Source organism: Wickerhamomyces ciferrii, contig 00001, assembly GCF_000313485.1.
Source record: "Wickerhamomyces ciferrii WGS project CAIF00000000 data, strain NRRL Y-1031 F-60-10, contig 00001, whole genome shotgun sequence".
In the NCBI taxonomy this organism is placed as follows: Eukaryota; Fungi; Ascomycota; class Saccharomycetes; order Phaffomycetales; family Wickerhamomycetaceae; genus Hansenula; species Hansenula ciferrii.
The window spans coordinates 177,166-202,850 of NW_011887739.1; the positions used below are offsets into that span (position 1 = coordinate 177,166).

The following is a 25,685-nucleotide window of genomic DNA, read 5'->3' on the forward strand; positions in this document are numbered from 1 at the left end:
TTCTTTGAGGGAAAATAACGTACCTAGAGAAACAGGCATTTAATTTTAAAATGAAGTTTCAAATTGGCCTGGATAAGTGAAATTCAGATCTTATTGTGTGAGATTAGCAGTTGAAGTTTGAACTAAGTTATTCTGCTTATCAACTGCTAATGCTACGATATGCTAAAGGGTTTAAACTTGCTCACAGACTATAGTAGAATAATCCGAGATTTAGTTTCAAGAAAGCCTTAGTCACTTTCAACGTGTTAACATTCAAGTGATGAAATACCTTTGAAACAAGAGAGTGCTCTTGTGAGCTGGTAGTTGGTAGTACTGACGTATAGGCAATAGTATGATTTTGATGTAATTTTGTAAACCTTTATCAATAAACGCAACGTACCTTTGAACTTCTTACCAAATAAAAAAAGATACAAGACACTTTATACTATTCTTTCTTGTTCAACTTCGATTTCTAATCGATATTTTGATTACCTTTTGACTGGTGCGTCAATTTGTTGCATGGATCTACTATTATGCCAGTTGAGGTTGCACTTTCGAGTTATGTACTTTGAAGTTCGGCCCGTAAAACCACTATTCTAGTATCTACATAGAAACGGGTTTAAATCAAGATATGAAGTTTAGGTGAAGATCAAATTGTACTATAATGAAGATATTGTATACCAGTATACCGATTATTAATCGTTTCCATTAATTATTATCAATTTGACTTCTATTGAATAAAGAAATTAATTTTTATTATGACACTTCAATGTCAACTATGGCTCTTTAAGTACCCGTGAAAATTGTATAAAATAAAACTACACCAAATGTAAGCCATTCGATGAGCTTGGTATTTTATGACAAGGGTATGAACCATTGATCAATTGGTCAGTTCAATTGGGGTCAATGGTTCGGCATTAAATATACTGTATACATCATCCTATACTTATGTTGATGCTCATTACTAGGCATGGAAACTAGTTTAATTAATGGTTACGCTTCAGGAATCAGGGGCCAAAATGGCTAAAGTAGTAATGGTATAAAACCTTAATATCCGTTACGTATCTTTAAAATCTAGATCTTTGTAAAGATACTCAATTTAGTGTTTGTATACGCGTGGATCTTTATGTGAATTTTTAGTTTCACAAAACAATAGAGTCACGATGTGTTGATGTTAATAAGTGGTTCAATATGTCCTGTTGTCTCGGTGGTTATATACTTGTGGACTGATACAAATAAAGTTCAAGACTCTTGTATCTTGTGTCAATGTCTTGTATATCATATAAATTATTACAATTTACAATCCATATCAGGTAATTTTCAACGTTATAATTTGATTTAAATGAGACGCGTTTTATGGTTATTAATTATATTACCGGATTAGGAAAGAACAGCGATTTGATTTATTTTACGTTGATGTCTGGGATTATAATAATATGACTGATATGGTTCATTATTAAACAGGCATATTAGTTTGATTGATTGTAAATCGTCCATTATAATTTAGTTAATATTCACTATACATATCAATGCTGCTAATCGAATAATACTAGATGATGGTGGTTATTAATGGTCAAAGCTAAAGTCAATTAGATATAGCTAGATCATTCTGTCATATGTCACCATTGATTTATGTAGAGTTAATGAATCGTAATACAATTGAATACGATCGCAAATAAACCTCATGATCTACTATTCTGATTACGATTCATACCATTTCATATGATACGAGGAAATTTCCACCAGATGAAAATTACTATACAAATATACTTTATTACATAAGCTGGGAAGAAAAACACATAGTAAATTCCTCTGATTTTCCAAAAATTTAAAAAGCTTTGAACTTAAATTAATCCACATTAGAGAAATATAAACAAAAACAAAACAGTATGGGTGGATACTAATGGTCGTAGGCTATCTAATGGTACCATTTACAAACGATTTCGATGTTTGGTGTTAGACTTATTCTGATTTTTCGTCAAATTACATAAGCAATTTACACTTTTATACTTAAAAGTATTTTCATCCGGTGGTAAAGTTCTCATATGATACTAACTTCAAAGTTACACATATAGCTATTGTGATTATGTAAGCATTATATAAGCCATATTGAATAAACTTATTTTAAATATATTTAACTAATTTTACATGGAAACAATAGTTAAAAAAACTATCATATTGTTTCAAATTATCCAAATAATTATATGATGTATGAAAAATGCTAAAATTAAGCAAGAAAAAAATTAATAAAAATTAAATTTATGCAAATTCAAAATAAAAATAAAATTATTGAAGTTAATGAATATTTTGAAATTAAAAATTTACCAATTTTTTTTGCTCAAATTTAGCCAATTATAATCCTCAGTATAATATATATCCCAATCAATATACATTACGCTATTTATCTCTCCCAATTTCTCCATTTTAAATCATTTTAAATTAAATTCATTCATAATTAAAATTGTATTACATAATCACAATCACAAAGATGACATAATCATTCCATAACAAAAACAAAAATATAAATAATTAATACTCATCAAAACCAAAACAAAAATATTTGTTATATATACAGCTTTACTCATCAATTATTCAAGTTGAGATGCTATAATTAAAATAAACAGTGCTAAATTTACTCCATATACATACTGCTATATTATTAATTTGCTTTATTCCAAAGATAATCACTCATTCATATACTAAAAAGTTCAGTCAATGGGTGTACCATCAGTATGGGAAATAATCAAAGATGGATTTGATGAAAGACTTCCATTTATTATATTAGTTACAAATTTTTATAAAGAACATCAAAGACCTTTAAGATTAGCAATTGATGCCTTTCAATGGTTATTTGAAGCTATTGGTTCTGATATTAATCAATTTCATAGACTAAATTCTAAACTCCAAATTGGTAAAATTTTACAAGTTTTCCATTCCAAAATTAAATTTTTAATTTCTTTAAATGTTTCATTTGTTTTGGTTTTTGATGGTCCTCTCAAGCCTTTCTTTAAAAGAAATTTTAATGTTCAAGATGATAATTTAATTGAATTTGAATCTAAAATTTTTGATGATGAATATTTAAATTTCAAAAAAACCATGGGAGATGTTAATTTTGCTTCAAAAGATCCTCAGTATATTAAAGAATTGAAAAAAGAATTAACAAAATGGAATATTTCATATATTGAGTCACCAGCAGAAGCAGAAGCAGAAGCTGCAAATTTACAAAAATTAGGAATTGTTGATTATGTATTAAGTAATGATAGCGATTCAATAATTTTTGGAGCTACAAAGATCCTAAGAAATTTTTCAAAATTTGAAGATGATAAACCTGCAGGAGCAAGTATGATGAAATGTAAATCAAGTTCATATTATTGGGTTACACCAATTGACCTGAGGAAAATCACTTCAAGAACAGGATTTGATCAATGGAGAGTATTATTATATTCAATCTTAGTTGGTGCTGATTATAATCATGGTGTTAAAGGACTTGGTTCTGAAAGAGCTTCACAGGTTGCATTATCATCAACAAATTATATTAAAAATTATGTTGCAACTTGTCCATATGAAAAATTTCCTGATTTTGCTAAAGAATTAAAAGAAATATATATCCATGATGATGAAAATTTACCTGAACCATTAGAAAGACGAGAAAATTATAAAAATTTCCAAAAAACAATGTTTGAGCATGTTTCAAATAATGTTAAAGAATATTTTAATAGAAATGAAAAATCATTAATTAAAGATGGGAATTTTAATAACTTCCCACCAGATTATATTGTTATGTTATATTTTTATCCATTATTAAGACAAGATTTATTCAAATTTCAAAAAGGCTTGACAAATTATTCAGAGATTGATAATGAAGATGATACAAAATTATGGATAATTAAACCAAATTTCCAAGAATTATTGGATAATCATTTACAAAATCCACCACCAAATGTTTTAAATGTTGAATTATGGTTTATAAAAACATTTTCTCAAGCTTATTTATTGAAAAATATTTTATATGATTTAACTCAAGATGATATTGAAATTGAAAAAACCATTACAAAAGAAATTGGAACATTTGAACTAGACTTTTTAGGGGTTAGATATAAAAATTATTTACCAAATTTTTTAATTAAATCTACTCAAGGTTTAGACTCTAATATGCCTAAAAAGGGTTATTTAGAATGGATCCCAAGTGAATTAATACCAAAAACATCTAAAACTTATGTCAAATACATTGAAAAAGAATTATTAAAACAAAAAGAAGAAGAAGAAAAATTAAATTCACCAAAGAAAAGATCACCAAGAAAGAAGGCACCATTACAAAATAATACATTATTATCAATGGGATTTATTGATACACCAAAAGATAAGCCTAAGGTAAAACCTATACCTAAAAAGAAGAAGAATGATGAACCTAAATCAAAATTAAATGTATTAGATTTATTAAAAAATTCAAATGGGAAAAAGGAAAAGGAAAATCCAATACCTTCTTTAAAGCCATCAGTATCACCTCCTAAAAGAAATAATTTATTTATTATTGATTCAGATGATGATTCAGATCATGATAATACATTCGAAACAGATGAAGAATTTGAAAAAGATTTAATTGAAATGTCATCACCTATGAAAACTATAAAACAATCACCTTCGAAAATTGAAACAGTTATAAAAAGTACAATTCAAGAAAGTCCTATAAAGAGTAATAAATTAAGAAAACAATCGATGAATACAAGTCCAACAAATAAAAATAGAATTAAATTATTAGAAGAAGATGAAGAAGATATGAGTTTTCCAAAAGTTAAGAAAAAATTGGATTTTGCAACACCTAAGAATCCAATTAATAAGATTAAAAATGTTGATACAAGTGTTATATCAATAAGTGATTCATCAATGATTAATTCATCAGATATTATGGAGATTTCTAGGATTGAATCAAATAGAGAAACTAAAGAAACTAAAGAAACTAAAGAAACAAAGAAAGATAAACCTTTAAAATTTAGTAAATTAGATGAGATTCTAAAACCAATGGAATTTTCCAGTGATAGTGATAGTGAATAAACCATTAGTAATATATATATTACACAACGCTATATTATTCCCAAATAGTAATTGTATCATCATAAGCCATTAATTTCCATTTCTATAAGTTTTTCATTTCTTCGAGAATTCAATTGTACTCATTTTTCCTTATCAAAATTGATTCGGTCAAAATTTCCCTGTATGATTTAGATCTTGATCGCGAATAAATAAATTTGGGTGATTAAGCATTTAAATTTAAAAGTATATAAAAGTGTTGAAAGATTCCAAAATTGATAGAAGATGAAGTCAATTGAAGTCAATTGAATGATTATAGATCAATTGAATAAGAATAAATACACCACAATGTCAGAAAGTAAACCAAAAGTCTTGATTGTTGGATTAGGAGGTGTCGGTATAATGGCTGCTTATGCCCTTGAATATGGTTCCAAGGCTGAAGTCACAGCAGTTATTAGATCAGATTATGATCGTGTAATTGAAAAAGGCTATGAATTAAAGAGTGTTGATTATGGTCATATCCCAAATTATAAACCATCAAATGTTGTTAAAACTGTTCAAGATGCTTTGAAATTTGGTCCTTTTGATTATATTTTAGTTATAACTAAAAATATACCAGATATTTCAAATGTTGAAGATATTTATGCTGATGCAGTTACTCCAAAACATACAACTATTATCTTAATACAAAATGGGATTGGTATTGAAAAACCAGTTTTTGAAAGATTCCCAGGTAATGTTGTTCTAAGTGGAGTCTCAATGATTAGTTCAAGTAATTTCAGCGGTGTTGTTGATCATGTTTCTACAGATATATTAAATGTTGGATATTTTGATAATGGTGTTACTTCCAAGGAGGAACAAGAATCCAAGACAAGGGAATTTATTGAAATTTATTCAAATGGTAAAAATACTGTTCATTATGATGAAGATGTTAAATATGTTAGATGGAGAAAACTAATTTATAATGCTACATTGAATACTATTTGTTCAATTGTTAATTTAGATACTGGTAGAATGGATTATGCAAATGGTATGGAATCAATTATAAGACCTGCAATGAAGGAAGTTATCAAAGTTGCTAAATCAGATGGTGTTGAATTGGATGAAAAATTCATTGATTTTATGATTGAATCAGATATTGATATTTATTATGCACCATCAATGCTTGTTGATGTTAGAAAGGGGAATCAAATTGAAAGTGAAGTTATCTTGGGTAATGTAGTGAGGATTGCAAAAGAAAATAAAGTTGATATTCCAATCTTATCAACTGTTTATGAATTAATTAAATTAGTTCAATTTAGATTAAAAGAAGCTAATGGATATATTAAATTACCAGAAGTTAAACCAAAAAGAGGTGAATAAGTTTTTTATTGTATAATGTTATTTATATATTCAATTACAAGTTATTTTAAAATGGAACAAAGTAGATTCTATATTGCATACTTATACTTTGAAGTGATCTTTGATTAATACGATACTCAATCAATCAATGGTGAAATGATATGATAGTAATGTACTCAAATTATGTAACTTATACTAGAACAGCATGAAGAAAACTTATGAGATGGTGGAAATGAACAGCAACATTCATAGTAATGGCGGAAACAAAACCATAGGTACAGCTTGTAATATTGTTTAAATATATATAATATATATTAAATAAATTTGAATTTCAAATATTACAGGGGAATTTGATCTCTTTGTATAATAATTATAACTCAGCGGCTAATAATTTCAATATTAATTAATAATTAACTAGAAAAACACAAAAATTAAATGTAAAGGAAATAAAACCACATTTAGCATTTAATATCCCATTAAATATCTCATACCAAGGATGGTCTATAGAACTATTCTTAATGAGATAAATAATCAAAGCTAGTTATATCGATTACTAAGCAAGGGGTTAGTTGCACGACTAAGCATTTCTCTCCTTAATTTTTGATCAACACCATATAAAATTTCTTAACTAGTTAATTTAAAATTACTTTAACTTAATATATTTTAATATTTTGAGATTTTTTCTATAGCTCTTGATGTTAGCTCAAATTCTTTAATTGTGTTGAATTTGATCATATATGTTGGGGGTTTATATGTGAAGTTTGCTAATAATTAATCATAATGGTAAGTTCGTTTCTACATTTTTAATTGCACATTAACATGTCCATGGATCATTATAATAATTGAAAACGTTATGAGCTGTATCAAAACTGATTATATAACGCTTTTATTAAAATCATGTCTATAGAACTGGACATATCTAAGATATTTATTTGAATTTGGTAATTTAATTTTTAACCATAATTAATTAATCCATCTTCTTTAAAATAAATGTTATTCCTTATTTTTTCATATCAAGAGGTTGTGTTGACGTTGTTCATTTGTAGATATTGTGATTGATCTTAATCAATATATATTGTACTTAGCTATTTACTATATATTACAATTAGTTTTAAAATAGTATATAATAATTGTATATATAAACTAATAGAATACAATTAATGTAATTCAATGATATATTAATACAATCGATCAATTATGAATTGATACATAATTTGTATAAATATATAAATCATATTAATAATTGGTAAATAAGAATATGAATTCACTCAAAGAATATTATTATCTTCAAGTTATGTGATGAAAACTTCCATACATTTCCAGATATTACATGCCGTACTTTCACCAAAAAAATTTGCCACTAGAGTATTTTGAATTGAAACAGGAGAATTTGATCTCTTTATATAATAAATTTATTGATCGGCGGTTAAGTAAATTTGCAATATATTAACTCAGCGGCTAATTGTTTAATAATTTAATATTGCATAGAAAGATTTGATCAATCAGTCACTTCTAATTAGCTCAATATACAAATATATTTTCAAATTATATTATAAAAGAAGGGAATGGTTGTATACTAATAAAAAATGATCTCTTACATGATATATTACTGGGCGCTATGATTACAACTCAATTCAATTTAAAATGGAACAAAGTAAATTGTATATTATTAACTTATACTTTGAAATAATCTTTGAATAATACAATACTTAATCAATCAGTGATATGATATGATATGGTAGTAATTGTAATCAAATATGTTTTGCTGAACAAATTATGCATTGAAGGTATTTGCAAAACGATACACATCTAGTTTATCATCAAGAGCATGATGGAATTCAAAGACATTCCACACAAATTCTAACCTTTGGATGTTTAAACCCAATCAAAGAAACAGATCGACGAAAATAATGTATCCAATATACATAATAAGATTTTAAATTAATTATCTGGGATTTGATCCCTTTATATATTATTTTTATACATTAACTCAGCGGTTAATTTCAAAATTCGATTACAAACATGTCATACATAACTCAGCGGCTATAATTAAATTTGATTAATATGAATTACGTGTCAGATGGAAAAAAAAAGGTCATATAATAAAATAATTTAAATAATAAATGCAATATTTTAATGCAAATCATAAGATGAATACCTAATTGATTATAATCTTCAATACTTTTATTTCATATATATTACAGCTAGGTATAGCGATTACTAAGCAAAAGTGTACTACATGACTAAGCATTTCTTTATTATTTAAAAGAAAGTTAAGGGGTATAAAGATTCCTTACTTCTACAACTTATTTCATTTTAATATTCGGTCTCATATTTTGTCTAATTCATAATTTTTGGTGAAGGTTTGTTATGTATTGACTTGTCTTCATCTTTTGGAATGACTTAATTGGACATTGAAATACCGTAAATTAAAACTTTTTGTATTTGTTTTATAAGCCGGTGAATTATAATTAGCAGTGAATTTCAAATTTTTAGAAACAATTATAATGGTAAGTTTTATATTCAGATTAATTTGACGTCCATGAAATTATAACTAGTATTAAAAAGTTGGAGTTATATAAGTTATAAGCTTTTCATCAATATACTTTTTATTAAATTACGTCTAAATTGGACAACTATAAGATATTTATTTGAATTTGGTTTTTTAATTTTAAGCTATATTAATTAATCCATTTTCTTTTAATAAATGTTATTATTCAATTCCAATTATGATGTGTACTTTTGATTTCTAGATATTGTGATTCATTAATTATAATATAGTATTTGAGTAAATCACCTGTTCTCTTATTATAATTGTTCAAATTTTAGCTCAAATGAAGGGATCATGAATACATATGTTATGAATCAGTGAAGATAAGTTAAAAATAAAAGGTTAAAGGGGTGAGTAGCATGCGCTTTTGTTATTACGATTTATTTAAAATGGGACAAAGTAGTTTGTATATTATCATATTTATACTTTGGAAATGTTTAAAATTTGAATCATACAAAACTCAATCAACGTGTGAGATGATATGATAGTAATGTAATCAAATGAGATTAACAGCCATATCAGAACAAATAACATCGTAGAATTCCATCGGTCGTTACTTTATTATAATCCTGCAATTTTTTTAAAAACAATACTCCATTATACCAGAAAACTGTCAAAACAAGTGTTATATCTGAGAAGGTATGAAAAGTTCAGGCATTAAAATGTTGAATCGAAAGAATTCAAAATTTAAAACAGGGGTAAATGATCTCTTTATATAAAATAATTTTATAGGGATCGGGGATCGGCCATAATTAATTTATCGTAAACAATGTACAATATTATAGATAATTCAGCGGCTAATTTATGATCGATTAAAGGAATAATGTATAATTAAACATGGTATAGATACATATATAGATTAATGATATATATTTATGTGATATGATTTTAAATACCTTGAATGATCTTTAGCTTATAGTACATATATGCAATTTTATCCAGTACGTCCTAAAGATTGCATATATAATATATAGTAACGTAGCAAATATGGATTATAATCGACTACAATATTTATATAATTTTAAAATAGTAAATGATAATTGTGTATATAAACTATATGAATGATCATACGTACAATTATTCATATATTCAATGATATTGTTAATACAACAAGATCAATATACTATCAATTGAATCATAGTTTGTATAAATATATTATATGATATAATAGCCAAACCAATATCCAATTTACAAAAAAAAAAATCAAGTGAACGTAGTGCACCAGTGTTTTATTGATTTTATACTGAACGTTTCAATATCACAATCCTGTTGATGAACACAAATTTATAAGTCTGAAAAGATTAACAATATTAAATGAAAATTTAGTGCTAAATTAGAATTTAAAATTAAAATATCAGGGGAAATTGACCTCTTTATATAAATTATAAATTATTGATTTTAGGGATCGGCGGCTAATTGAATTGAAACTATAGTGAGCGGCTAATTGTTTAGTAAACAAATGGAATAAAATAGAAAAATTAAGTAGAACATATAGATAGAAAAGATTAATACATCTTGTAATACTTTGTAAGAGTAATAAATAGATAATATATAGATAATAAATACAATATGATTAGTACTATACCGGCAAACTATTACATCTAGATCATCTAGCATCCTATACAGTATGTATATTATATTAATACACAGTATCATACCAATAGCATTCATTACAGATTTATATTATTTCATGATTTCATATAATTAAAACCTTTTGACTTTTGACTTTACAATTTACAATTACAAAGTTATAAGTTATAAGGTATAGCGATTACTAAGCAAGAGTGTACTACATGACTAAGCTTTTAAAATTTTTAAATTTGTTGATCATCAAAATACGAATCCCTTGATTAATATCAACTAATCTTTATATCCTGGAAGCTGGCTTTTAATTCTTTTTTGATTGATTTTAAAAAAAATAGATTCTTTTTAGTTGCTTATAACCCAAATAAATAACATGATTTATGCAGGAAATAGACTTGATACATCATATTCTTCAATAACGATATTGTTATTTAACGTGCTATGCACTTATTATAAAGTATATCAAATTCAATTAGTCATTAGCCATGTTAAAAGCTAAATTAGACTACTAATTTGATTCAAATATGTTCATGTATCACTCGCAACTCATTTAGATATGAATTTGGTTATTTGATTTCAAACTATAATTAATCCATCTTCGTTAGAATAAATGTTTTAATCATTTTTTTTCAACATATTATATAATAGAGGCCCGGTAAGTTTACTGATAATTTGTAGAACATCTTGTGATCATTAACATTAATATCAATTAAAGAAGGGGATTGATAAAGTAACAAATCATGTAGTTAAACATAAAAGGGGTGAATAAGGTATTCACTGTGTAGCATGTACTCAATTGCGACTACAAGCTGTTGTTTTAAAATGGACAAAGTAAATTGTATATTAATAACTTATACTTTGGAATTGATTATATTTGATTAATACAATACTCAATCAATAGTGACCTTAAGATCATGATGATATGAAAGTAATGTAATCAAAATATTTATAACGCTTGACCTTTGAAAAAACTATCAGATGTCTTAAAACAAATAACACCTTACCAAAATTTCATGAGGATCACAACCTAAATAATTACTAACTTTAGCAGAAGCATTTACTTAGAATATCCGTCGAAGTTGATCTATTTAAGTATGCATCGCACCGAAATGAAAACAAGGGGGTTTGATCTTTTTATATAATAATTGTAACGATCGGCGATTAATTTACTTTAGTACTGGGTACACAATTAAAATTAAATTGATCAATCGACCACCGAATAATTAATCAATTTAGTTATAATAAACAATGACAGAAAAGGAAAGAAGAGGTAAGAGATAATTGTATCAATAATATCAATTAAAACCTTTTAAATTAACTAAATTTGTGTACTTAGCTGTATATATTACTAAGCAAGGGTGTACCAAATGACTAAGCTTTTCTTTTTTCGATCGAAATATAAACGTCAAGGATCAATATTATCAATTGATTTCATACTTTTATTTAATTTGAATTCAAATATATACAGTTTTAATTTTTTGCATCAAATAATTTCCAGAATTTGATGAAGATTTAATTCTTTACCATATTCCTTATTCAGATCGCTCTTTAATGACGTTACAAAACCCAGCTGATATAAATTTCACAAAAATTCTTCCTCCTTTGAATTAGCTTCATGGTAAGTTTTCAACATAATATACTACATTATATTCAAATCAATGTCCATGAAATTATGATAATTTAAAGGTTAGTAAGCTAAAGAATCAAAGCTTCAATTAAATACTTTCAATTAATTAATATTGTCAGATATGGACATCTACTAATATTTATTTGAATTTGGTTATTCAATTTTAAACTATAATTGATATCCATCTACTTCAATTAAATAAATGTCATTTTTCATACAATTTATGTTCGATCATAGAAGATTTAAGATCGTGTTTGTTTCATGTAGATATATTAATGATTCATATTGATTGTGAATAGTATATATAGCGTACCACCAGATTATACGGGTTGAATATGGTAATATTCTTTAGTCAGCTAGATTTATATGAAACTACATGAAGTTATTTTAAAATGGGACAAAGTAAATTGTATATTGCATTATACTTATACTTTGTAATTGATTATATTTGATTAATACAATACTCAATCAATAATGACCTATGATATGATAGTAATTGTTTAGTCAATTTATTTATATAGAACGAGTATAACAACATCATGCAATCACATTGGAAACTCTTAGTTAGAATCAATCCGATTAAAAAAGCATAGAAAAAATTCAAGGCACTAGTGCTGTACCGTGTTGATGAAGATCACCTTGAAGGAAACCACAACGTTAATTATATTGATGTTTAAAATTGAATTAGAAAAATGGGGGAATTTGATCTCTTTATATATAATAATTCAACTCGGCGGCTAACGCTAAGTACGCGTGATTATAAAGAAATAATGTTAATTACATGGTTAATTTAAATAATAATAATTGTAGTGTATATATAAACTATATGATCATAGTTAATACAACTGGTGTTATTCAATAATATATTAAAATACAATTGATCAATTAGGAATTGATACATAATTTGTATAGTAATCATGTTGGTTGATTAAATAGTAATATAAATAATCAGATAGACCGATGCACACCTGGATCCACTAATCATATAATTACTGGTTTGATAATGATGATAATCTTAACCTTATTAATTAAATTACTCTTATTACTAATGGTGAGTATTGTGATTTATTTGTTATAAATGATCAAAGGTCATTCCAATGAGATAGTCAGTATAATACTAATGAAAATTGAAATAGATTGAATAATATACATGGAATTCATCTGGCTTTATATAATAAAATTGTTGGCGGTTAATTTAGTGCGTGGTCATGTAATTATAAAATTGTAAACATTTATATATAATTCAGCGGCTAATAACTTGATAATTAACTAATTACCAATAAAAACACAATCATACAAATAATTAAAAATGTATATGAATCAATACATTGCATCTCATTTATATAATGGATGGTCTATAGAACTAATATTAATATATATAAATAATCTGAAATTAGCTATATTGATTACTAAGCAAGTATGTCTCTTATGACTAAGCATTTTTCCTTGATCATCAGACCATATCTAAAAAAGATGAATCTTTAAAATTTCTTACTTTTAATATACTAGTTTAAATACATCTAAGTGATCGCCTTTTAGGTGTCTTCTTAGTGTGTCCATAAAGTCTTTGTTTGAATCTAACTAGTTACTCATAACCTGTTGTAGGTTAGAGATGGTACCTAGTGATACCGACATTTTTCATATTGCAGAATTATAACTAGATTATAATTAATGGTAAGTTTATATTCACTATAAATGTTTTGCACATTAATGTCGTCCATGAACTTGTTAATAATCAAAAAGTCATAAGCTATTATATTGATTATAATCAAAGCTGATCATATTATTACTTTTCATTAAAACGTGTCTACAGTGGGCATCTACTAGATATTTATTGGAATTTGGTTATTTAATTTTAAACCATAATTAATCCATCTTCTTTACAATAAATGATGTTATTCATTTTCTTGCATATACCAGGATGTGAACTGATTTGTAGATAATATTATATAAATTGTTTATCGAGTTATAAAGGTTTTGACTCTATATTATGATAACTATAGTCAACATTGGATATATAATCGATATTTTGTATATAATTAATTACCATGCGAATTATTGAATAATACGTACAGCTGATAATTGAATACTTGAGCGGCTTGTAATGGAAATTAATAATAAGCATTAGTAAACAGAAGCCTTATTATAAAGTACCAATCGAGTTGTTTACTGTGTAAGATGAATTACAGTTCAATTTAAAAAGGACAAAGTATATTGTATATTATATATTGATAAGTACTTATACTTTGAAATGGTAATTATATTTTGATCAATACAATACTCAATCAATGGTTAAATGATATGATAGTAATTGTAATCAATTTATTTATATGATTAATGAAAACATATTTGTTTCCAGAGTACAAAGCTAAATTACAAAGCGATATCTCATAAGGCTGAACAAATGACAATTTATCAATGGTAATTTGTATGTATAAAATATTTGAATATAAAAAGAAGTTTGAATTAAATTTGAATTTCAGGGATTTGATGATCTTTATATAATTGTATGTCGGCGGTTAATTTAGTACGCGTAAACAAACAAACAAACAAACAAACAAAGAACACAGCGGCTAATCAATAAACAAATGGAAATGAAAGGAAAGTAACAACTAGACAATAATAATATAGTATAAGATAATAGCTTATAATATAATACTAATTGAGTAGAATATGATCATAATCTATTAAGAACTTATTGATTACATAACACACGCGATTGAAAATATATTATAAACTGAAAATAATTAGATCAATTTAAACTTATATTTCACTTAGCTAACAAAACTATCATCAACATGGGTAACATACTGGAAATTATGAGAAATAGGGCAACCAAGCCTAGAACAACAATGAAAGAATCAGTCGTTACACCTTCACCATCACCACCTAAGAAATCAGTTGGTAAAGAGAATGGTTATGAAAGTGAAATTGATGATAGTGAAAGTGATAATGATTTAGATCCTTTAACTTTATTATCAGGTGGTAAAACTCAATCAATAGCAAAATTAACAAACAAGAGATCAAATTTTTTTGAAAATAAATCAAATAATCAAAATAAAAAATTAAAATTACCACCAAAACCAAAATTAAATTTACTTAAAAATAATAATGAAAATTTAAATATATTGAAAAAATCAGATTCTTTACAAAAATTACACATGGATGATCAAACTCAAGCTATAAATGAATTAAATAATGAAACTCCTGAATCTATGGTTTGTTCACAATTAAATAATCCTCAAGCAAAAAATGATTTAGGTTATATTGAATATTTATCTAAAAATATTGAAAATTTAAAAGATTTCCAATTTTGGAAAGAACCAATATATACAAAACCTTTAGGTGATGATGATATCCCATTAGAAATTGATTTAATACCAGGAATACGACAATTACTTACAAATGATGATGATGAAAATAATAAATTTGATATTTTTAATGAATTAAATATTGATATTATTCAACAAGAAATATCCAAGATTAATAAATCTTTAGAACAAAATGTATCAATTCAAGATATTCAAGAATTTATGAACAAAATTGGTGGTGCATTACCACACAAAAAAATTACAAATAATGATTTAAAATTAAATCCAATGTTAACATTACAATCTATAAATTTATTAATTTTAAAATTTAAATTCTTAGTTTCCAAAGTTTTATTAAGTGATTATTCCCCTGATAAATTTGAATTAATCATTAAAATCATTGGTTTGATAATCATGGATCAGAAATTTTATATTAATGGTGAATTCACAGAGATTAATTCTCTATTATTACAAATTATAAAATGGAAATATTATAATGAAAAAGTTAGATCCCCCAAAACTATTTTAAATTTTAATAATATCTTGGAAATTTGGTTTAATTTAACTAATGAATTAAAATTATTCTTAAGATTTGTTGAAGTATTAGATGAAAATTTCTTAGTTTTATCAAGATTAAAGAAAAATATTTGTTTGAATGTCTTTTTGGGGAATTATAAAGATCCTACAGAATTAATCAAGATTGAATTCACATCAGATGATAATGAATTTCAATTCATATTATATGATTATATTATATCCAAATTAGTTGATTTAAATAATAAAGACCCTGATTCTTTTCAGTATAATGAATTAAGTAAAGAATTTATTTGTTTATTTAAAATTTTTTCAAATCAAAATATTGATTTAGAATTAAAATCTGAATTAAAAATTATTAATAATGAATTAAATAAATTAAGGAATAAAATTACAACAAGTTTTAAAAATTCAGATCAAGCTAGTTTTAAATCATTGTTGTTACTTATAACTACTTTATTAAGTGAAAGTGATAATATAATATAATAATATAATTTATAATGAATATATATGAATCTATCATGTTGAATTGAAGTAGCTTGTTTATTATGTATGTTTTACTGGAATAATTCAGGTACAACATCTCTTAATTCCAAAATATTTTTAATTATAATACTTCCCTCGACTTTTCTTTTAACTAAATCATCATCAGTTTCTAATAATAATATATTTTTTTTAAAACCTAATTTAATAGAAGTTTCAATATTTGAATTTGAATCATCAACAAAATAACAATTTTGTGGATTTGAAACATTTGCTTCTTTCATTGCCTTCTCGAAACTTGACTCCATTGGTTTACAAATTAATGATGTTTCACTATAATCACAATATGTTAATCCATCAAATAAATCACCAATACCTAATAATGAAATAACTCTCTTTGCATGGTTTTTATAAGCATTTGTAAATAACCATAATCTATCAATTTTACCTGTTTTTTTCAAGTCCAAGATCAATTGTCTTAATTTTAAATCAGGTTTTAAAATATTTTGTAAAGGTAAAGCATCATCAACTTTTCTATTATATTCTAATGCATCAATCTTATGAAACTTAACTAAACCTTGAATAGCTAATCCATAAGTCTTATAATAATCTTGGTGTAATTTATAAGCTTCATCATCTGTGATACTTAAAGTACGAACAAAATAATCATGAATATATTCTTGCATAACATCATGAATCTTTGTAGATCTTGGATATAAACAATTATCTATATCAAAAAAGAAAACTTTATCAGTGGTAGGTTTTGCATCTGGGATTGGATTAATACCTTCATATTTCAATTGAGGTTTACAACCTGGATGAGTTAATGAATTTAAATTTTCTTCATTTTGAATTAATGTTTTGGTTATATATTCATCATATTCCTTTTTGGAATTATGATCATTAATACCATATGGATTTTTATTAAAATTTGTCATGTTATGGAGTGATCTGATGGTTGTTGATTGGATTGTATTGTATAGATTTAGTCTATATCTTTGCATTAATTAATGGTGTTGTATAAGTTAAAGTTATAAAGTTTAGTTTTAAAAGTATAAACAAATGTTGAACTCAAAAACGTTTTGGGGAAATAGTCATCCATTCGAATCCGGAGGGTGGCAAATTAATTTATTTTAAAATCAACACCCATTCGAATCTTGATGAATGCACTTTTATTTTCAATTATTTTTATAATTTTCAATTTCAGTTCACCCACAAATTTAATTTTAAAAGAAATGACTGATTGAAAGATTGAAAGTGTTATGGAAATACTCAAAATCAACACTTTTAAATCACTGAAAACACCATTTTAATCCTTTAAGCAAGGAGAATAACACTATATTATCCATTACCCAATAAACACGCTTCATCAACCAAATAACAATCATTTTCTTGTTGTTTATTGTTTACCCATCGCACTGGCCCTAACAAAAAACTATTTTTTCAGTGGCCAATTTTTTTAAAAGTCATACGGTGTAAAACCATCATCAGATTCATAATTTTAATAAACATCAGGTTATTTTTTGTGTCACAAAGCCCTGAAAGAAATTATAAATTAATCAGGAGTTGGTATCGGTGTCCTGTTCATTTCTATAAATATTGGGTAAACCGTTATACTATTGTTAAGTTCTCAAATTGATATAAAGAATATATAAAATCCAACAAAAAAGTTTATCTTTCGTTTAACAAAAGGGCTATACTTTCATATATATATATAAAGGTTATAATATTCATATCATTCAATATTCAAAGAATTATATATTCATTATTCAATCATGTTTAGAATTACTCAATCAAACGTCTTAAAGACAAGAATTGCAAATCAAGTGGTTTCAAATGCTAGAAATTCTTTAAATCATTCAATAAGGTTTAATTCTATTGCTTTAGAAAGATCAACTTCTCAAGAAATTAATAATAATACCAACAACAACAATAATAATAACAACTTTAGTTTCACTAAAACTATTAAAGATGTTGCAGCTTTAAAAAATCAAGATCAATCATCTATTGATTCAAATAAACCTTATAATAAAAAATCAAATTCCAAAAAAAATTCTTATCAAAGAAATAATCAAGGTAATGATCCAAAATCTCCTTGGTTTAATCAATTAAATGCTTTTGATGATGTTGTTAATCAAACTGCTTCTTTCAATACAAAAGGTGGTCAAGCTTTTATTTGGGAAAATGCTCAAACTGGATTCACTTTATATAAAGAATTAAAAGGTACACCAGATTTTAAAGCTCATCATTTATCAAAATTAATTCATCTGTTACATAATGGTTTAAGAGCAAATCGTTTCCAATTAACAAGATTAGCTAAAAAACCTGATTACGATTCAAGATCTTTTTTGAAAGATATGGAAACTTATGTTAAAAATTGTCTTAGAGAAATTACAAATGATATCTTGGATGGTACTTCAAGAATAAATGATACTGGTGCTATGCATTTATTAACTTCTTTAAAAGAATTACATTTAAGTCAAGAAGCTATTGGTGTTTGGTCATCATGTGTTCAAGTTGAATCTGTTCGTGATGTCTTCTTAAATCCAAAAGTTGTTGGTGTGCTTTTACCTTTAATGTATGAAGCTGGTTCAAGTTTCCAAGATGTTAAAAGTTTATTTGATCAATCATTAAAATTAACTTCAAATTTACATCCAAATTTATCAATTGGTATGATTAGAACTTGTTTAGCTGCTAATGAAAATGATTTAGCTTTAGAATTATTTTCAACTTTATGTGATGATGTTAATAAATCAAATTTACCTTATATTATTGAAGCTCATTTAAGTTTTATTGGTGATTGTCAAAATCCAATTGTGGCAAATTCTTTCTTTAATAAAGCTATAAATAAAGAAATGCCATATCATTTAACTTTACAAGTTTCTGCTGTTAAGACATATTTAGAAAATTTATATAATTCAAATCCTTCAACTTTTGATAATGTTTTGAATGATTGGACTGCTGCTACAAAATTTTATGGTAGAAATATTCATCATGGTATTTCATCATCATTAAATAATACATTTTTTGATTTATTTTTCCAACATTATTCTCAAGATCCTTCAAATGGGTTATTAAAATTAAAAGAAATTATTTCAATTTATAATGATATTAAACCAATTGATGAACCTTTTTTCAATATTATTATTTCTAAAATTGGTATTTGGAAAACAAAATCAACAATTGATTCATTATATCAAGCTTATGATATTTATAATATAAAAAAATCTCAAGTTTCAAGAAGAATTTATTTAAAATCTCTTGGGTCTGTTAAAGTTTCAGAATCTGAAATTTTAGAAAGTTGGTATGATTTATTAAAATTTAGTGATTTAGAAGGTAGTTCATATATAGCAAATGCTGATTGGGCTGCAATTAGAGATGCAACTGCAAATTCACAAATTGAATCAAGACCTTTATTATTTGCTCAAGTTTTTAAAAAATATGGTGAATTTTGTCGTGATTTAACTCAATATTCAAGATTAAAATCAAATTCTCAAAATGGGGTTATAACTTCAAAATTATTCAAAGATTTAGATAATATTGATGATTCAAATGTTGAATTAATTCAATTTAATTCAATTAGATCATCAAATTATTAAATTACTAAGCTATAGAATTAAAAAAAGGTTATTTATTGATTTATTAAGTTATGTTTCATTCCCATTAATACCAAATTGTATCATAGAAATTCATGTAAATAGAATTATATATAAAGTTATAATACAGATTAATTATATTCGTTATACATATCATATAAAGTCAGTAGATCTAGTTATACTTACTACTTTAGCTATATTATTGGTTTGCCCGCAAATCATGACAGAAATACTTTTGAATTCCGAGGGTCGGTAAAATTAAATTTAATGAAACCCTGTGCCACAATTTACGCTGGTCCTTTTTGCTAGAAGGAAGCTATTAATGTTATAAAGTTTACAGCTGATGCATAATAAACGCTACGTTATGTATACTTCAACTTTAAAGTTCATAGTTTTATGGTTCTCATTGAATTCATCGGAAATGTGTTTTTTTTGTGGTTTTGTGGTTTGGTGAACGGTTAAATAAAAATTATTTTCCAACCCTCGGAACTAGTGATTAATTACACAAAAGTATATAACAATTGATCACAAACGTTTATATCAAATTTTAATGGTCTAGTTAAGAGACTAGTCTCTATTTAACCTTTTTACTGTAAAATATATATTCAATTTATATTTATAGCTACCTTCGGAAGTAATTTAGGTGATATATTAATATTAGTGCAATGAAGTAAATTTATGGGTATAAGTTACGTCCGCGAATTATGTTCAAATAATAAGGTGAGATATCATCATGGAATAATTGAACGCTTCACTCAGCTGAGATCTATGAATTATATTGACGTACTGCTCATATAGCTATGAATTAGGATTTGACTGACTACTGGATGCAGCGGGTGTACTTACAGTATTATCTAGGATCTGTTTTGACATTAATTAACATCGTGGGTCGATGCATGAATAGAAGAGATTAATATCAAGACAACAAAAAATCTAGATAATAACCAATATAGTTGTTCGATACTGCTCAAAAACATACTATGTATTCTATAAGCTCAGCTGTGCAATCAAATTGTTTCAAGTGATGTACGACTATATCCATTTTGTTATGCTGTCATGAATTAAAAAGTTGACCCAACAATTATATCAACACCTAATATCTACCAGCATCAACTTTGAAGTAAGAGTATATTTCAAATTAGCTTTTATTTTTGTCTAATATTGATAACATATAAGAAGCAGAGGATCTGTTAATTCATTATAAAGTGTTACACAACGTCATGTAAGAGACTACAATCAAATGTATTCAGGTGCTCGTAAAGTTATACATAGAACCTAATTATACATTGATCTCGCAGACTACCACTAATGATCAATTGTCCAAGCAGGTTGAAATATTTTATATAACTAAACCCTTTAGCTGAAAGTAACAAAACAATGCATTCTTATGAGGCTTCAATTGATCAACGGCCGAATGTTCAAGTTTCGAGAACAGACTTCTTTCAATGCCCATTACTTCAACATTCTCCCGCAATAATTTGATTTACAATTCCGCTTGGATTTCCAATTTCCCACCAAACGCCGTGGAATTGTGGAAAGTAGGTACAACTTCAAATTTCAATTCTAAATTATAGTTCAGTATAAACCGTTTAAAATAACGGTTATTTTAAATAAATTTGTGCGATGAAAACCGAAACTTATGTATTTTCAAAAATTGAAATCACCGAGCCGTGTTAGGCCACAAAAGAACCAAGAAATAAAATTTAATTAAATGTTAGAAAATTAGTTGATTATATTGATTCTATTCTGGTTGACTATTTGTTTCTTTAGCTTAAAGAGTCCTACATTTATCATATCATTACGTTCACTTCAAAATTAAACTCAAGTCATAATGGGGAATTGTTTTAGTGCAGAAACTGAAAGACAAATGCCAAATGTTAGTAGATTAGAAAAACAATCACCAAGAAATCGTTCAAAATCAACAAAATCAGCTAGATCAAATACAACAAGTGGACATAGATTAACTAATGGATCTGAACCTATAATTGATGTTCTGACTCCAAAAGAAGCTGCTGCAAAAGCTGCTGAAGAACGTTATTTACAAAAGTCAAATAATCAAGGTCAATTAGGTCAAAAATTAGATAAAGAAAGATCAAAATCAAATCAAAAACATCTCAAAGAAGAAAGTGAAAAAGTTGTACAGATGAGACAAACTAAAGGTTTGGTTTATGATTAAACAAATAGTTCATTGATTTATTGACTGTGTTATTTTAATTACATTTATCCTTGTTTTCTTTAATTTTAATTTATATACGTGTGATGAGTTTTGGGTTTTTTTAAAAAGAAGGTTTAGTTCATATGGAATGTACTATGATGATATCATGAATGTAATCAGCATTATAAGATTATATAAAGCATTCCATCAGGTTTTTTTTACATTATTAATTTAGATACCCCTACTATTGTTAGGTTTAAAGTTTGCATTCATATCGTTAGTGTTGCTTAAATTGTTTTGTTACTATAGAGAAAATAATATATGGAATCATAGTTTTTCTCCAATTTAATTCCAAGTATTATATGATTATCATATAATGGTATACAGTTGTTTTATTGTTTTATAGAAATTTATATCATTTAATAAAATACATTTATATATTGAGATTATCCATTCTATAAAGAGAATTTACCGTTTTGTTCATTTGATTTAGATTTTAATCCACCCATGAATAATTGTTTCAATTGCTCAACAGCTTCTGCAACTTCATAATCTTTTGAACCTTCAACTAATAAATATAATTTTGCTTCTTCATTTTCTTTTGGTTGTTGACCTTCTGGATAATAACGACCCTTGTATGTAATAGAAGTTGATGTTTCTTCAGTAATTTTAGATAATGATGCATTATTTGTTGCATGCCAACGAACACTTTGTGGTAAATCATTAATATTAATTCTTGCATTATATAACCCACTATCAGGTGCTGATCCATCAATTTTTGAATTATAAATAATATCTAAATTCAAATCTGAACTTGAATCAATTTCATCATCTTCATTTGTATTGTCATTCCCATTAAACTCATTGTCATCACTACCATTTTCTTTAACATTCTTTTTAGTTTCATCTTCACCATATTTTTTACGTTCAGATTTTTCAGTTTCATCTCTTAATTTATCAAGATGATCAAGACCTTTACCACCAAATCCACTACTAATTTTCTTTTTACCTTCTTTCAATTCTTTTTCAAAACTTATAGCTAAATCTTTAATATCAGTTGGAATTTCATCTTCAACCATACATTTATACAAAATATAAGCTTGTGTATCTTCACCTTTGGATAATAATGATATTGCTGTACCTTTAGTATTACCTCTTGCAGTTCTACCTGTTGTATGAACATATTGTGCAAAAGTTCTAGCAGCATTATATAATATAACAAGATTAACATCTGGAACATCTAAACCCCTAGATAAAACTTCTGTACAAATCAATATATTTGATTGTTTTCTAAAATTTGATAAATTTGCAGTTCTTTCATGCGATGGTAAACCTGCATGGATAGGAACTGGTGAATAACCCTTTTCAACTAATCTTCTATTCATGAAATTTACTTGAATTTGAGAATCACAAAATATGATTGTTTTTTGGTCTCCTTGTTTACCCAAAAGATTCAACAAGTGATTAAATTTATCATTTTCATCATCAAATAATTTAGCTTGTTGTGTAATAGTCTCATTAACAACTTGTTTATTACCCACTGTAATAATGATTGGTTTCTTCAAAATCTTAACTGCAAATTGTTGTAATTTTGAAGGGAATGTAGCTGAAAATAAAACACATTGCTTATCAGGACGAATAGTTTTCATAGTTTGATTAATTTGTGGTTCAAATCCCAAATCAAATAATCTATCAGCTTCATCTAAGGTAACAAAAGTTATTCTATCTGTTTTCAAAAGTTTACCATTATTTAATGTTAATAAATCGATAAAACGTCCAGGTGTTGCAACAACAATTTCTATACCTTTTTTAATTTCATTAATTTGTTTATTTAATTCAGAACCACCAGTACAACAAATTGCTTTTAAATTTGTATTTTTCAAAAAAACTTGACAAGCATCAAAAATCTGTAATGCCAATTCTCTTGTTGGAGACAAGATCAAACCTAATGGACCTGTTTCACCATTTGCTAAAGGTCTTTGTTGTTTAATATGCTTTAGCATACTCAAAAGGAAACACATGGTTTTACCAGAACCAGTTCTACCGATACCAATAACATCTTTACCTGACATAATTGCTGGAATTGTTTGAGATTGAATAGCTGTTGGATTATCAAAAGATAGTTCATTATTGATAACGTTTAGCGTTTGTGCATCTAAACCAAAGTGATAGAAATTCATAACTGGTGAAATTGATTTATTATTGATAAAAATGTTATTCATAACTCTAAAATTAATAACTTCATCAGGATCTATAGATTCAAGTTGAACAAGAAAGTTTTTAGGAAATTTTTCCATTTCTTTTAAATTATATTTTGGAATATGTAAATTTTTACTTTTTTTAGTTTTCAATTTTCTCAATAATTCACCTGCTTCATCATCATCATTAAATTCATACTGGCCTACTTCATCATTATTATCTTCATCATCCAGAGTTGGTCCTCCATTTTCACCTTGTTTAGTTTTTGGTTTATCATCATCATCTTCTTCTACACCTTCAATTTTCCTCATGAATGCGTCTAATGGATCATCTTCATCTTCATCAGCCTTATTAGCCTGATCTTGGTAATGTCCATCATCAGCATCTACCATATGCGTATCATTATCATCATCATGATCATCATTAGTGGCTTTTGGAATGAAAACAGAACGTTTCTGTGGTGTGTCATTTTCTTCATCAGAATCTGCAAATAGATTGTTCTTCTTAGTAGTTTTACCAAGTCCAAATTTCATTTTAGGTTTTGCTGATGTCAGACTTTTTGTTTTGAGTAATGGCTTTTTGGGTATTTCAGTTGTTGATGGTGAAGGCGATATAGCTGCAGATGGTGCAGTTTTGGTGGCACTTTCTTGTTGCTTCTTTCTCTCTTCTTGTTTCTTCTTCCAGGCTTGTAATTTCTTAAGTCTTTCTTGCTTCTTTACATCATCTGAATTAGCCTGATCCTCTTTGGGTGCTTCACCATTTTGTGACTGTTTCTCAGAGTCTGTTGTTGTCTTCACTTCATGTTGAACTTGAACATCCTGTCTCACAGGGACGTTCTCTCTCCCTATATTTCTCTCATACCTGTCTCTGTCCCTGTTCCAAGCTCTGTCTCTGTCTCTATCCTGGTATCTGGACTGGTTCTCGTAGCCTCTGCTATACCCTCCACGTCCTCTAGCACCGTATCCTCCAGGGCGGCTGTTGTTGTATCTATTCATTTTAGTATTGGAAGACCGTTAAAATTGTGTTCCAAATGTCCAAACTAACCTTTCCAAAGCAGTGGCTCTTGACTGAGTTCCAAAGCTCACAAGATGCTGTTCTTCCCACTGAAAAGCTGCTTTATGCTGGTGAAGTTTCTACGATCGATGGTCTTTTTTGACGCAAATTTACTTTTTGGAAAAACTTCACCAAATGATTTTCGCGTACTTCATCAAAAGAGCTCAACTTCCATTAGCAAATTATTAAAGTCATCAAATTTCAACACTGTTACGAATTGGGTGATACTTTGAAAGAAGAATCA

The 25,685-nt window shown here is 26.6% G+C and overlaps 7 protein-coding genes across 7 annotated transcripts; 5 read left to right on the forward strand and 2 right to left on the reverse strand.

Annotated features, from left to right (window-relative positions):
- Positions 1–2,694: 2,694 nt before the first annotated feature.
- On the forward strand, positions 2,695–5,031 carry YEN1 (crossover junction endodeoxyribonuclease; the record flags this gene model as incomplete). The annotated part of the gene is made up of 1 exon (XM_011279311.1): positions 2,695–5,031. The coding sequence occupies one exon, from the start codon at positions 2,695–2,697 to the stop codon at positions 5,029–5,031; it is 2,337 nt and encodes a 778-aa protein (XP_011277613.1).
- A 285-nt stretch (positions 5,032–5,316) lies between these two features.
- On the forward strand, positions 5,317–6,369 carry BN7_88 (uncharacterized protein; the record flags this gene model as incomplete). Its single annotated transcript, XM_011279312.1, has 1 exon — positions 5,317–6,369. The coding sequence occupies one exon, from the start codon at positions 5,317–5,319 to the stop codon at positions 6,367–6,369; it is 1,053 nt and encodes a 350-aa protein (XP_011277614.1).
- An 8,539-nt stretch (positions 6,370–14,908) lies between these two features.
- On the forward strand, positions 14,909–16,441 carry BN7_89 (uncharacterized protein; the record flags this gene model as incomplete). Its single annotated transcript, XM_011279313.1, has 1 exon — positions 14,909–16,441. One exon carries the CDS (start codon positions 14,909–14,911, stop codon positions 16,439–16,441), a length of 1,533 nt encoding a protein of 510 aa, XP_011277615.1.
- Positions 16,442–16,512: 71 nt separating this feature from the next.
- BN7_90 (uncharacterized protein) lies at positions 16,513–17,442 on the reverse strand (the record flags this gene model as incomplete). The annotated part of the gene is made up of 1 exon (XM_011279314.1): positions 16,513–17,442. One exon carries the CDS (start codon positions 17,440–17,442, stop codon positions 16,513–16,515), a length of 930 nt encoding a protein of 309 aa, XP_011277616.1.
- A 771-nt stretch (positions 17,443–18,213) lies between these two features.
- Positions 18,214–20,037, forward strand: BN7_91 (uncharacterized protein; the record flags this gene model as incomplete). The annotated part of the gene is made up of 1 exon (XM_011279315.1): positions 18,214–20,037. The coding sequence occupies one exon, from the start codon at positions 18,214–18,216 to the stop codon at positions 20,035–20,037; it is 1,824 nt and encodes a 607-aa protein (XP_011277617.1).
- A 1,828-nt stretch (positions 20,038–21,865) lies between these two features.
- Positions 21,866–22,210, forward strand: BN7_92 (uncharacterized protein; the record flags this gene model as incomplete). Its single annotated transcript, XM_011279316.1, has 1 exon — positions 21,866–22,210. The coding sequence occupies one exon, from the start codon at positions 21,866–21,868 to the stop codon at positions 22,208–22,210; it is 345 nt and encodes a 114-aa protein (XP_011277618.1).
- A 434-nt stretch (positions 22,211–22,644) lies between these two features.
- Positions 22,645–25,383, reverse strand: PRP5 (DEAD-box RNA helicase PRP5; the record flags this gene model as incomplete). The annotated part of the gene is made up of 1 exon (XM_011279317.1): positions 22,645–25,383. One exon carries the CDS (start codon positions 25,381–25,383, stop codon positions 22,645–22,647), a length of 2,739 nt encoding a protein of 912 aa, XP_011277619.1.
- Positions 25,384–25,685: the final 302 nt, after the last annotated feature.